Source organism: Polypterus senegalus, chromosome 17, assembly GCF_016835505.1.
Source record: "Polypterus senegalus isolate Bchr_013 chromosome 17, ASM1683550v1, whole genome shotgun sequence".
Lineage (NCBI taxonomy): Eukaryota > Metazoa > Chordata > Cladistia > Polypteriformes > Polypteridae > Polypterus > Polypterus senegalus.
The window spans coordinates 1,880,789-1,893,301 of NC_053170.1; the positions used below are offsets into that span (position 1 = coordinate 1,880,789).

The window sequence follows — 12,513 nt, forward strand, 5'->3', positions numbered from 1 at the left end:
AATATAGAGCGACACATCTTCAAATCTTTATTAACTTGACAACGATTCGAATGGGCCGTGGGGCAGAACTGCTAATCCGGGACATGCAGAACAAGGCGCAATGATAGCCTTACATTAAGGTTTTGAAAAGATGTCTAATGCCTCCTCATATTTATGATATTTAGTCTCTCTGGGCACGCTTGGGCCCCTGACGCTGCACGTACAGCTCGTGGCTGACAGGACAGTGACACTGTTGGTCAATCGCCCCCTCCTTCAAACGAGACCTGTTGAGGTTTAAAGGTTAGTGCCGTCCTGTTTAGGCAAAAAGACAAACAACTGAACAAGCTCGCATATAAAGTCCAGCAAAGAGCGCGGACGATGCGAAATTAGACCGTCTCGAAAGTGGCCAGCATACAGCGGCTAAACGGGGAGCCTCGAGAGCCACAATGGATGTGCTGCACAGTGCCGGAGTCAGGGTGGCCCAGCACCTCCAAAGCGGCTTTAACGAATACGAGGACTGGTTTATGTTCGCATCCAACGTCGCCGACCTCCACACACCTTATTTCGTCTTCTTTCCTATCTGGTTCCATCTACAGAGTAAAGTCGGGGTCAAACTCGTTTGGGTGGCGGTCATAGGGGACTGGCTGAACCTCGTCTTGAAATGGTAAGTGGTGATACTCGCCTCATCGTGGACACACAGCACTGTCCACTTGTCTGTGTCTCGCAAAGTCATTTTGTACTGCAGCCATGTGCAGTCTGGCTGGCCAGTCACCCTAAAATAATAAAGTAAGTAGGAAATCTGTCTGTCTGTCTGCTCTGGGCTTTAGAAGTGTAAGGGAACGGAAACACAACAATGCGACTGTAGACGAGACAAATACGAAATTCAGAAAATAGTTATTTAACAACAAAAGAGGCTGCAATATCTGTAGTTGTTGTAAGCACTTTGCACTTCGCTCGATCAAATGTCAATATATCATTTGTCAGGTTTTATCCATTGCTTTGAAAAGCACTTCGAATATTGCTCGTTATAAGAGAAGTGCAATTTACAGAATAATAAATGTAGTTTAACTGCACAGCATGACGCTCATTATAAAAGACATATGTAATCAATCTTTCTTTTAAGTTGGATTTCTTTATAAAGGCTGTCGTGAACTGGTTGGTAAGCGTTTACAGTCGGGACCGACTCTATTTTTGCCATCCTAGCCGAGAATCTGTCTTAATTTATCTGTATACATATATAGCGCCTCTGAGTTTTGAGGTCATTGTTATATAAGATAGACAGATAGATATTGTACTTTATTAATCCCCAAGGGGAAATCCCCATACTCCAGCAGCAGCATACTGATAAAAACAATATTAATTAAATAGTGATAAAAATGCAGTGCGAGTTAAAAAAAATTGCAGGGTGGAGAGTGCAAGGCAGGTATAAGACAATAACTTTGTGTAATGTTAACGTTTACCCCCCACCCCCACCCGAGTCGCATAGTGTGGGGTCTCCTCAGTCTGTCAGTGGAGCAGGATGGTGACAGCAGTCTGTCGCTGAAGCTGCTCCTCTGTCTGGAGATGATCCTGTTCAGTGGATTCTCCATGATTGACAGGAGCCTGCTCAGTGCCCGTCGCTCTGCCAAGCGACCCCAAAAAGAGACAACCGAAAGACCTGCAGTAACTGAAATCGACGAAGAAAGGGGCGACCCCTTTGGAGGTCGGTGTCCCCGCGTTCGTATATGAAATCCGTCATTAATTTTTGGAGGTTCTCGCTCGGAGATGGCCTCCTTCGTGATCGCACATAAAATGACTTATTGGCGCCCCGAGGCCAGTGTATATTCGGCACGTGCCTACAGCCGTCCCGCGCATATTAGGTCGAATAACACGGGGACTGGTGTTGCATTGAGTCTGAAGGTGTATAAGTCACAGTCTGTAAAAAAAAAAAAAAAAAAAAAAACGTCGCCCCAGAATTCGCTTCGCGCAGCCGACCGCTAGACTATACTGCCTATTCGAGTGGTAGAGGCAGCCCTGAGTGTAGTTAATAGTCTTTAAAGCATTTCAAGTATCAATGCGTGATCCGATGGTGCTTCCTAATCTTACTATTCCACATTTCTTCTGATTGCTTAAAAAAAGGAACGTAAAATAAAGGAAGTTAATCGCTTAATAAAGCACATTGAACAAAGCGCATTATAAAGGCGCTATATAATTTTCTTTCTTTAAAAACCTCGATCGCTAAATGTTGTGACGTCACTAGTTTCTCGTTTTCTTTTAATTCTGTAAAATTCAACGCCGATGCCATGCAAAGCAAGTCCGGATAGTCCCAACCCTTTAGAAGACGGTGTTAGATGTCGTTTTAAAGAGGGGTATGCAAAACATACACGTCCTGACTTTGTCCCTGCTTTCGGCGTTATTGCCTCCGTGTTGGCACATCCAAGGGCTGCCACGCAGTAACCTAAACACTCGACCCAAATTCGCCTCTTCTTTTAGTTTGATTTGTAACTATAGGCCAAAACCGGTGTGAGACCCCAGTGTTGAAGTCACTTGGGGTCACTTTCGTTAAGTGCCTTATCCTGGGATATCATTATAAAAAGGATGGCAAGGTATAAAGACTGATTGATAAAGAGCATAACTTCATGTTTTTCATTTCTAGGAAGCTATTCATTTCTTATTGTGTCTTTCTCTATTAACAGAGTCTTACAAAACAGTGCATCAGAAAGGTTTATTTACAGAACTTTATTTGTCCCCAGAATGAAATTTGGCTTATATCATCTCTTTAAATAAACAAATATGATCAAAGTATATCTGAACACGAACTAGAATGACTCAAAGGGAAGAAAATTGAAAAGAAAGCAAACTTCTGACTTGGCAGTCCCAGTCCAGCTGTGCTGCTGTTGGTATTAAGGACACCCCCCAAGCATTTCTTGACACACTTCTGCTGAATAATTCATTGGCTGAAACTCCTCAGTGCTGTCAGAGAAAGGATGTGTAGCATTGTTCATAGTGGTACTCAGTTTTGTTTTAATTTTCTCCTTCACTATAACCTCCAGGGATCCAGAGTGTGTCCCATCGCTGAGCCTGCCCTTTTAGTTAGTTTGTTGAGTCAGTGGGCTTCTCTTATCAGCCCAGCACACCATCTTGGCCGTCCATCACACTGAGGTGTAGAAGAAGTGAAGGACGTCACTTCTCACATTAAAGGAAAGCTGTGCCCTAAGGGAAAAAATGCCTACTGTGTTAATAGACCAGCCAGACCTGCCAATGATGTGGTCCCCCAAGAACCTGTAGGAGTGCACCACCTACCTTCACTCCCTAAATAGTGAATAGTGTGATTTTATTATTGTAGTGGCAGACGCCTACCCACCCCGAGACACAACAGGTTGAAATGTTTGCTAGTTAGCAGAGCGAAGGAGGGCTGGCCAGACTCGTAGAGACCATGCAGACCATGTTCAGAAGAGCCATGCGAATACGTGAGGAAACCACCATGACATCGCCCATTTATATTAATTGAGAGAAAAAGACCAAAAGCCCATCAAGCAAATGGAAAGGATCACTAAGTTGTGCCTGTTAGGGGGCCGTGGATCGTTTCAGGGGATGTATAATAGTACCTTTCAACGGGAGTCAAATGTAGGCCATTGTCTTCTGGTGGGCTTTGTTTTTATCAACCACATTAGTCACAGAAACTGGTATGGGAAATCGTCCCTGGACAGGCACAGAGTTTTACCTTTCCTCTCCACCTTCTTTGTTTTAGGGTCCTGTTTGGTGAGCGGCCATACTGGTGGGTTCATGAGACCAACTTTTATGGGTCTTCTCAGCGCCCTGTCCTCAAGCAGTTCCCTGTCACATGTGAGACTGGACCAGGTAAACCGCCAGGGGTCTCCTGAAAACAGATATGTCATAGTAATACACTGTTTGAAATGTAAAGAGGGTCAACATAGATGGCTCTGCGAGCCACTGGGGGTTCTGCCAGAGTCATAATGGCCTTGGCTCTTAACTTTTGTGCCTTGCTGGCCCAAATGGCTGCTTGTTTCATTTAAGCTTTTTTTTCTTAGTAGACATTAAAGACTTCCTTTTGTTCTTTGAAGGCAGAGAGTTTGGTTTATGTGGAGGGCTGCTGCAGTCCTCCTTGTTAACATTAACTGACGTGCCACACACGTTTCAAAGAAGTGGATTCAACCACTAGTCACCTTCCATACACTCTTAAAAAATAAGGGTCATTCATTTCATTGGGTTCTGCGTTTCCTTCTAGAACCATCACTTGACACCACTTGACCACTTCATACTGGAAAGGGTTATTCACACATGAAATTGGTTCTTTAGGCTTTGAAGAGATTCCTAATATGGGGGCAGAATAGAAATGTTTAATGTGCAGTGGGCTACTGATGGAGCAAGAAATCCAGAACTGAGTCTGTGGTATTGTATGCAGTCACAGTCCTTTTAAAATCTGACACCCGTTGGCATTTCATAAATCTCTTATCTATTCATAAGTATTTGCGAGACCTGTTACAGAAGTAAGGGTTCTTTCTGAAACCTTCCTATGTGCGGATGATCCTTTTGGGAAGTAAATATGAATTCCTTATGGCATTGCACTGAAGAGCCATATTTGTATTTTTATTTTTAAGGGTGTTGCACCTCTCCTGGCAACTACCCTGGCAGTAACAGGCTGAGCGGGACTAACCAGACTTCCTTATCCCAAGTAACATTCTTCTTCTCCCACCTAAGATGGAGAAGGAGGAATGTCCATCTTCACTAAATACTCAAGGTTAAGGGAATTACCAAACTCCTCACCCAGTAAAGTAGATTAAGAACCAGAAACCCTGCATTGAGCCCTCATTTCAAATGTTTGCATGCACAATTTTATACTTCTAGTATCTACCAAAGCTGAAATGAAACACACAAGATGCCGTCACTGGACAAACCACTATCAGATATGGGCAAGCATCAGCTGCCCATCCATCCATTATCCAACCCGCTATATCCTAACTACAGGGTCACAGGGGTCTGCTGGAACCAATGCCAGCCAACACAGGGCACAAGGCAGGAAACTACCCCGGCCAGGGCGCCAGCCCACCACAGGCATCAGCTGCTCAAGGTCTGTGAACTGAACTCCGATGAAGGACCTGGCTGGAATGAAAGGTACCAGCCACAGTGTTGCAAGTCAAGTTGGGGAGCATTGCACTGGTACAGTGCGTTGCCGCACCCACTACATGACAAAACAACTCTGGATCCTGGTTTGCAACCCCCAGGCAGACACATAGTCTAGTCTCACCCTCCGGAAATGACCCTCTATCTGCTGCAGCCAGCGGTTACGAGCCAGATCACACTCAGGGAAACAAGCCACATGGCCGTACTACCGTAATCGACACTCCCTCACAATGCAGGAAATGTGCCTCATTAGGGACTCTATGAGCAACACAAAGTCAAACCAATGGTACCCAAGGATTTTCCGGGGAGACACAGTACCGAAGGAGTCCAGTCTTCGTCTCAGGTCACTGGATAGCATCCATGACTTGCAACCATATAGCAAGACAGGAAGCACCAGGACTCTAAAGACTTGAACCTTCATCCTTTTGCATAGATATCGGGAGTGCCACACACCCCTTTCCAGCGGCCTTATGACCCCCCCATGCTCTCCCAATCTACTGACTTCATTGAGTGTTGCAGCACAGTCTTTTCATATGCAATGTGCCGTCTTGAGTCTCTGTCACACTATGTTGTCTTACATTCTTCTCAGCATCCTTTACACATAAAGTACCCCCTTTCTTGGGGTGAGATTGGATTAAGGGGATTCATTTAGACTAAGTCCCAGCTCAGCCACTGGCTCCCAGTGTGGTCCTCATCACACCCGCATCCAATGTGAGAGCTGAACTCTTAATGCTTTTATGAGGACCCAACTTGCAGTCTGATTTAGGTGAGTGTCATTTGGAGATGTTAGTGACTCATTGTAGACATGTTGTGTTTCATTACTGTCAGGAAGCCCCTCCGGTCATGCCATGGGGTCTGCTGGGGTCTGGTATGTGATGATCAGCGCCATTCTCACATTGGCTTCCCAGAGGAATCACTCCACTCTTCAGACTGGGTAAGTGTTAAGGCAGGGAGCTCCATTTTTATGAAATATTTCTTTACCAGTTGTGCTGACATGTTTCTTGTGACCATCTGAATGTCTCTCTTTGTTTCCACAGATGTCTACGGGTCCTGCTTTGGTCTTTGTTCTGTGCCATTGAGCTCCTGGTCTGCATGGCTCGGGTGTATCTGGCAGCTCACTTTCCACATCAGGTTATTGCTGGAGTGATTTCAGGTCAGTCCCTCAATCTGCTCACCTCAGGCCATCCTCTATGATTCAGAGTTGATTAATAGGTTAAGTAAGTGGATAGATGGATGTGGTCACTCACTGTTTCATTAATTATAATGACGTTTGAGCTCTGTCACTGCATGCTGACTATCAGATATGTCATTCCACATTGAACCAGAACAAGGCAGCTTGCCAAGAGTCCTAAGATGATCTTTCAGGTCTGACAGGAGGGTCCATTCTGCCCACTAGATTTTATAGATCACCATTCATCTATATCTACCACATGATCACTCCATCCTAATATCTATTCTTCCTTGCAACTATTCCTCCCTTTTTCCACAGAGGCCTCCCATCTAGTCATTCATCCACCCAAGAATCACTCCAATGAACCATCTGTCCTTCAATGCAGTCATCTATCCAAGCTGCCATCCATTTTGTAACTTGCTTTTCCAGTTCATAGTCATAGGGAGCAGGTTCCTATGTGTGTCACAACATGTGTAAGAATGGCGCACACCCTGGTTAAAGCACCAGTCAGTATACATATACAATATATAAATGTAAAATATGATACTGTCTTCTATTTTTCTTTAATGTGTTATGAAATATAATGCTAATCATGAGTGTGTTTAGCAGTACTGTGTCAAAAATTCGACAATCTCAGCCTGAGGTTCATTGAGCCAGTTAGTGTATTATAGCAACATCTCCCCAGCAGGGGGTGCAAAGCAGGCACCAGCCCTGGGTGGGGCAGCAGCTCAGTGCAGCACACACTAAGGCCACATTGGCCAATTTAACCTAACATGCATACAGCTGGGATGTGAAAGCAAACCTGGAGGAAAGTCTGACACAAACAAGGGGAGAACCTGTGCACTCCACTGGGTTGGGATTTGAACCTATGGCTGCAGAGATGGAAGGCAACAGCCACCCTCCAGCTATCCAAGTCCTAAACCAACTTAAACTATCTGAGATGATGGAGGCTGGAGTCATCATCAGGTGCATGGCAGGAACATACCCTGGACGGGGTGCCAGTTTGTTGCAGGGCATACTCACTCACACCCCCACAACTGGCCAGTTTAAAGGAGCAGGCTAACCTAATGGGCACATCATTGGGATGAGGAGAAACACCAGACTACCCAGAAAAATCCCACATAGGAAATGACCAGAGGCAGGTTTTGAACTTCTACACCGTGATGCAGCAGCACCATCCACCGTCCTGTTGTTCCATACTCTGTTACAAAGCAGTCTCACTAAATGCAATGAGCCCCGTTACACTCTCAGGTGCCCAAGACAATCTCATATCTTTTCAATAACATATTTACAATAGACAGTTTTCATAATATGAATATTTGTATACATATGTCTGTTTGTGTGTGTCTGTCTCTACATACAGTATATACATGTTGTTACACATTGTCATTAAAAATAAGATTGTGTATTATGTCATTATGATTGTTCTAGTAGGGCTACCCATTTAAGACAGTTTGAAATCTAAATAATCAATGTAACTTAACGTTTGCAGTGCACTGTCTAACGAAATGTATTTTGTAATGTATGCAGTAATAACATACATTGCATTTGTCATTCCAACAGATGGCCCAACATAAACATTTGTAGTAATACAATGCAATGCATTTTTCATTAAAATAAATGGCTGCTATGTCTCTGTTATATGCCATTTGGTATGAGATTTGAAGAAGCAGTGGTAATTTTTGGTGACTCTAAAATGACCCAGTGTGAGCGAGTGTGGTTGTGATGGATCAGCACCTGGTCCAGGGTTAAGATCAGCTCTAGGTCCCCAAGCCCCTGAACGGAATGACAGAGCTTGGAGAGGGCTGTGTTACATTAGATAATAAAGATGAAGGAGTTGAGTACTGTAACTGTATATTCGGTGTAGATATGGTGGATGTAAATGTGGATTTTTAAGACACCAGGCTTCTGTCTTAACTGGGTTAAGTGTGTGCATGTAAAGGCATTGACTGTGGGTGGGTGTGTTTGTGCCCAGCTTCCACTTAAAGGGTGTCCAGTCTTACTGCTGTTCCGCAACATCTGGCAGCTGCCAGGTCATGGTGGCAGGAATGTCCACAGGCTTACATTTTCTATGTCAGCTTATTGTCTGCTCCACGGGGTTGTAAAGAGAGTGACCAGTGGTTTGCTTCTTGTTAATGTAGGCATTCTGGTGGCAGAATTGTTTGACAAAGTCCAGTGGATCTATGGTGCCAGCCTCAAGAAGTACATCATCACCACAGTCTTCCTCTTCAGTTTTGCCCTGGGTTTCTACCTTCTCCTTAAGGTCGTAGGAGTGGATCTTCTGTGGACACTGGAGAAAGCCAGGAGGTGGTGTGTGCGGCCTGACTGGGTCCACATGGACACCACACCATTTGCCAGCCTGCTGCGCAACCTGGGAACGCTCTTTGGCCTGGGTCTGGCGCTCTCCATCAATGCTCCACTCTATCAGGCCAGCTACAGAGGAAAACAGGTCCATGGTGCCCCCTTCAGGCTGGGCTGTATAGTGGTGTCTCTGTTGGCTTTGCGTTTGCTGGACCTGGTACCAATTCCCGAGGAACAGGAGCTCCTGCTTTATGCCCTTTCCTTCTGTAAAAGTGCAGCGGTGCCCCTAATGGTGGTATGGGTTGCTCCTGGCTGCCTATCACAGCTTTTCACTGTTAAGAAAAAGAAGGCACAGTGGTGACCTGCAAGTGGACAAAGGGACATTTTAAGCATTGCATAGAGACAATATGGTGTTGACTTGAATGCCTTAAAACTGTGAGATTCAGCTGCCAGTGTGACCCATGGAATGCAAAGTGCTTGTCAGAGGAGCTGGTGGGTTTTTGGAAGGGGGCAGGAGGTTAACAGAGTTGTGGGGCGAAGTTTAAAACATGGACAATGAAACCAAGCAGTCATTAAAATCCTCCAGTGAGTGCCTCTCTGCTCTGGTTTTGCCTGCCCTGTGGACCCTGTGCTTGGTCAGGGTGGAGGGTACTAATCACATGACCCAGAAAATGATAAAATCCTCTCGGGACAGTCATGTGTCATATGAAGAACATCCATCCACTGTCAGGACTCACTCTGTCCAAATTAGGGTCACCAGGGAAGAGCCTCTCCCAGCAGCAGCCTGGCACAATGCAGGAAAGAACTGTGGAGGGAGCACCAGTGATATGCAGTGATATATATAAAGATGGCTGCAGGCCTATACTTTCCATGATGACCCCCCCCATCCCAACACCAAGTTTTCAAATTGCTGCTCAACGCCCCAGCATAATAAGCCTGCATATTCACATAGAGTATAGCTGAATTATAGAAGGGGACTAGAGGGAAAAAAGCCATGTTTGCGTTTACAAATCCATTGTTAATGAAAGATTTCCTACACTTAGTAGCTGAGGAGTTTTATCATTTTCTTTGATGTTAAACCAAATTGAAAATTCATCGATAAAATTTGTAATGTTTATATATAGTACTATATTTCTGATTTTCCTCTTGTAGCAGTTTTAAAGAGCCTTCTCAATATCAGGAATTAAGATGCGCTCTGATTTTAAGGTGCCTGTTGGCCTCACACACAATAAGGGGTAATGAAATTTAAACACCAAACCACCTTACTATTCTCTGTAACTGTAAAGGAGGAGGAAAAGAAATAGTTGAATCATTTGGTGTTTTGCTTTTCTTCTGTTATATTGCATTCTGAAAAGCATGCAGTAGTGTGTGGTTTGCATAGGTAAGAATCTTAAATGTATTTATGTTTTAGCCACAGCTTTAAATTCTTAATTACACACTCTTAAAAATCCTGCTTCTTTATTTGCTCTGCTCTGGTTTGTGTGGTTCTTACCTCCATTGCTTGCCAAAAGACCATTTCATCCTGGGCCCGGCTCTCTGGACATGAAGTTGGTTCTTTAAGTTTTGAAAGGTTCTTAGTATGCAGAAAACAAAAAAAAAAAAACAAAACAGAGGCCTTTAATGTCCAGTAGGCGAGCTATAGCAGGTACAACACATCAAGAAAACCTGAACTCTGGCCTGTGGGATTTCATGAACCAGGAGTCCTCTCAAAACCAGAAACCCTTCACAGATGTTTTATCATCTATTCAAGGATATTCACGGACCCTCTTACAAATCAAAATAAAAGCTTCTTTCCTGAACTTGCACGTGGACGGTTCTTTTGGGAACAATAAATGGTTCCTGGTCTCAATGCACTCTGACACCTCTGCTTTTTGAGAGTGTAACTTTAGTCGTTTTTCCTTTTAATTCGTCATTGATGTCACCTTAATTGCACACTGACAATTAACAACAAGCACAGCAGACGTATGGGCAATGACTTTAGTGTAAGCCCCACTTGGTGCGTTTCCATGCACTTCAATAGTTATGCACAGAAACCTGATTTCTAAATTGCAGTGTAAACCCTCATTCCGATTAGAAGGATTGCGTTATTGGTCTCAGAGAAACCCGACTAAGAGACGTACGTTTCTCCACAAATAATCCGATTATGCTGCCATGAAAAACCAAGACGGGTTATTGTTTAGGACGTTTAGTCTGCGCATGTCTGTTGCGCTCTGTAAGTCTACGCAGGCATTTTGCTTTGCAGACTTTTTCAGCAGCCACGGGTACAAACGTCCACTCCATTTCCAGAGGCAAATGCTTGGGCGATCGCATTATTCCTTCTCCTGGCTGAAATTGTCTGCCTCAATATTTCAGAAATATCAAAATTTATGTTGATAAGGTGAACGTACACAGCCAAAAAGTTCGGTTAACGAGTAACCTAACGCAACACTTACAGTAGTGAAAACAATGATGATATAGCCCTTATCTCGTAAGTACGTGAACATATCTCGTACGTACGGGATACTTTCGAGATGGGTTCACATACAAGTTAGATTTAAAACATACAAACGTGCGCTTCGAGGCCTACCATGGCTACGGTGGTACAGTTTGACGACACTCCCATCTCTTGTAGCGCTTTGATATAAAAAACAGACGGGTTGGCTTTTATCCGTTAAAAGAGTGTGGCATGGTTGGAAATGGGTTTAACTGCAGCCTGCAATACCCTGACGTACGTTGTCCACAACGTCAGTCACGAAATGCCCATCGCATGCCCCGTTACACTATGATTAAGATTAGGGTTGTGGGAGGGGTATCTGACTCAAAGGGTTTAGGTTCGTACTTTAGATTTACAGGTATCCGTCTGCACACCCGTACGGAGTCCCTGAGTGGATATGATGTAATTTTTTTTTTCTTCCAGGGAAGCAATTTAGAGCATACAACTTACTATTTTGTGCCCACCACAGCCGGCGCACCATGCAGGTACTTTAAAGTCGAACCGGCTAATACTGCGTGTGCACCGCATACATTCAGATGAGCACCGAGCTACTGTACATCATTTTCTGGAAACAGTACATATCATATCACTAAACAATTTGACATTTTCCTCACACAGAAATGCATATTGGACAGTCCAGGCTATGCATTCGAGCATAGGTCATTGGATCCGCGAAGCAGCAACGCTAACCTCTGCACGAATTTATCCATCCATTATCCAACCCACTATATCCTAACACAGGGTCACGGGGGTCTGCACAGGGCGCAAGGCATGCAGGAACAAACACACCCACACACCAAGCACACACTATAGGGACAGTTTAGGATCGCCAATGCACTGTGGACGGAACCCGGAACACCCGAAAGAAACCCACGCAGAAACGGGGAGAGCATACAAACTCCACGCAGGGAGAACCCGGGAAGCGAACCCAGGTCTCCTTACTGCGAGGCCATCGTGCCGCACCGCACTAATTTATAGTAAAAGGAAGTGACATTAGTTAGCTAACTACTCGCCTATAGCTCACAGACGCAGCCTCCTATTCGCACATGTTACGAAAGGAATTCATATTTCACATATTGATTGCATGTGCACTTTGCCCAGTCCAATGTGGGTACACTAACTTAATTCTCTGGTAAACGTCACACTCGATCGTTTATCTACATCAATGAACTGCAGGGATTTCACGTGCATCTAAAGAGTTAAATCCAAATCGGGCCACTGCAACTCCCCCCGTTTTCAGACAAGAAATGTACCCTTGTTAAAAAAGAAAACTTTGAATATCCTATATAGTCAAATCCACTGGCAAACCTGGCACACTGGGTCATCAGTTGTACTGTGCAAAACGAACTGCGATATTTAAAGGGCACAGCAGAGACCTAAATCGCGCTGGGGCCGTTTTTATGGTCACGTTCTTCACAAGATGGACCCCTAAGTTAAACTGTAGGTGCACATACAGGAATCTTTG

General features: G+C 44.4%; 1 protein-coding gene across 1 annotated transcript; it reads left to right on the top strand.

Moving 5' to 3' along the window:
* The first annotated feature begins 299 nt into the window (after positions 1-299).
* On the top strand, positions 300-10,025 carry LOC120517805 (glucose-6-phosphatase-like). The gene is made up of 5 exons (XM_039740294.1): positions 300-643; positions 3,710-3,819; positions 5,932-6,037; positions 6,141-6,256; positions 8,416-10,025. Exons 1-5 carry the CDS (start codon positions 426-428, stop codon positions 8,934-8,936), a joined length of 1,071 nt encoding a protein of 356 aa, XP_039596228.1. The 5' UTR covers positions 300-425; the 3' UTR covers positions 8,937-10,025.
* Positions 10,026-12,513: the final 2,488 nt, after the last annotated feature.

What these genes read in the sequence shown, in the direction of transcription:
- LOC120517805 (XM_039740294.1), top strand. Translation starts at nt 426, where the DNA reads ATGGATGTGCTGCACAGTGCCGGAGTCAGGGTGGCCCAGCACCTCCAA. An exon ending in CTGAACCTCGTCTTGAAATG is followed by an intron (nt 644 to 3,709) that starts GTAAGTGGTGAT and finishes TCTTTGTTTTAG; the next exon opens with GGTCCTGTTTGGTGAGCGGC. An exon ending in TATTGCTGGAGTGATTTCAG is followed by an intron (nt 6,257 to 8,415) that starts GTCAGTCCCTCA and finishes TTGTTAATGTAG; the next exon opens with GCATTCTGGTGGCAGAATTG.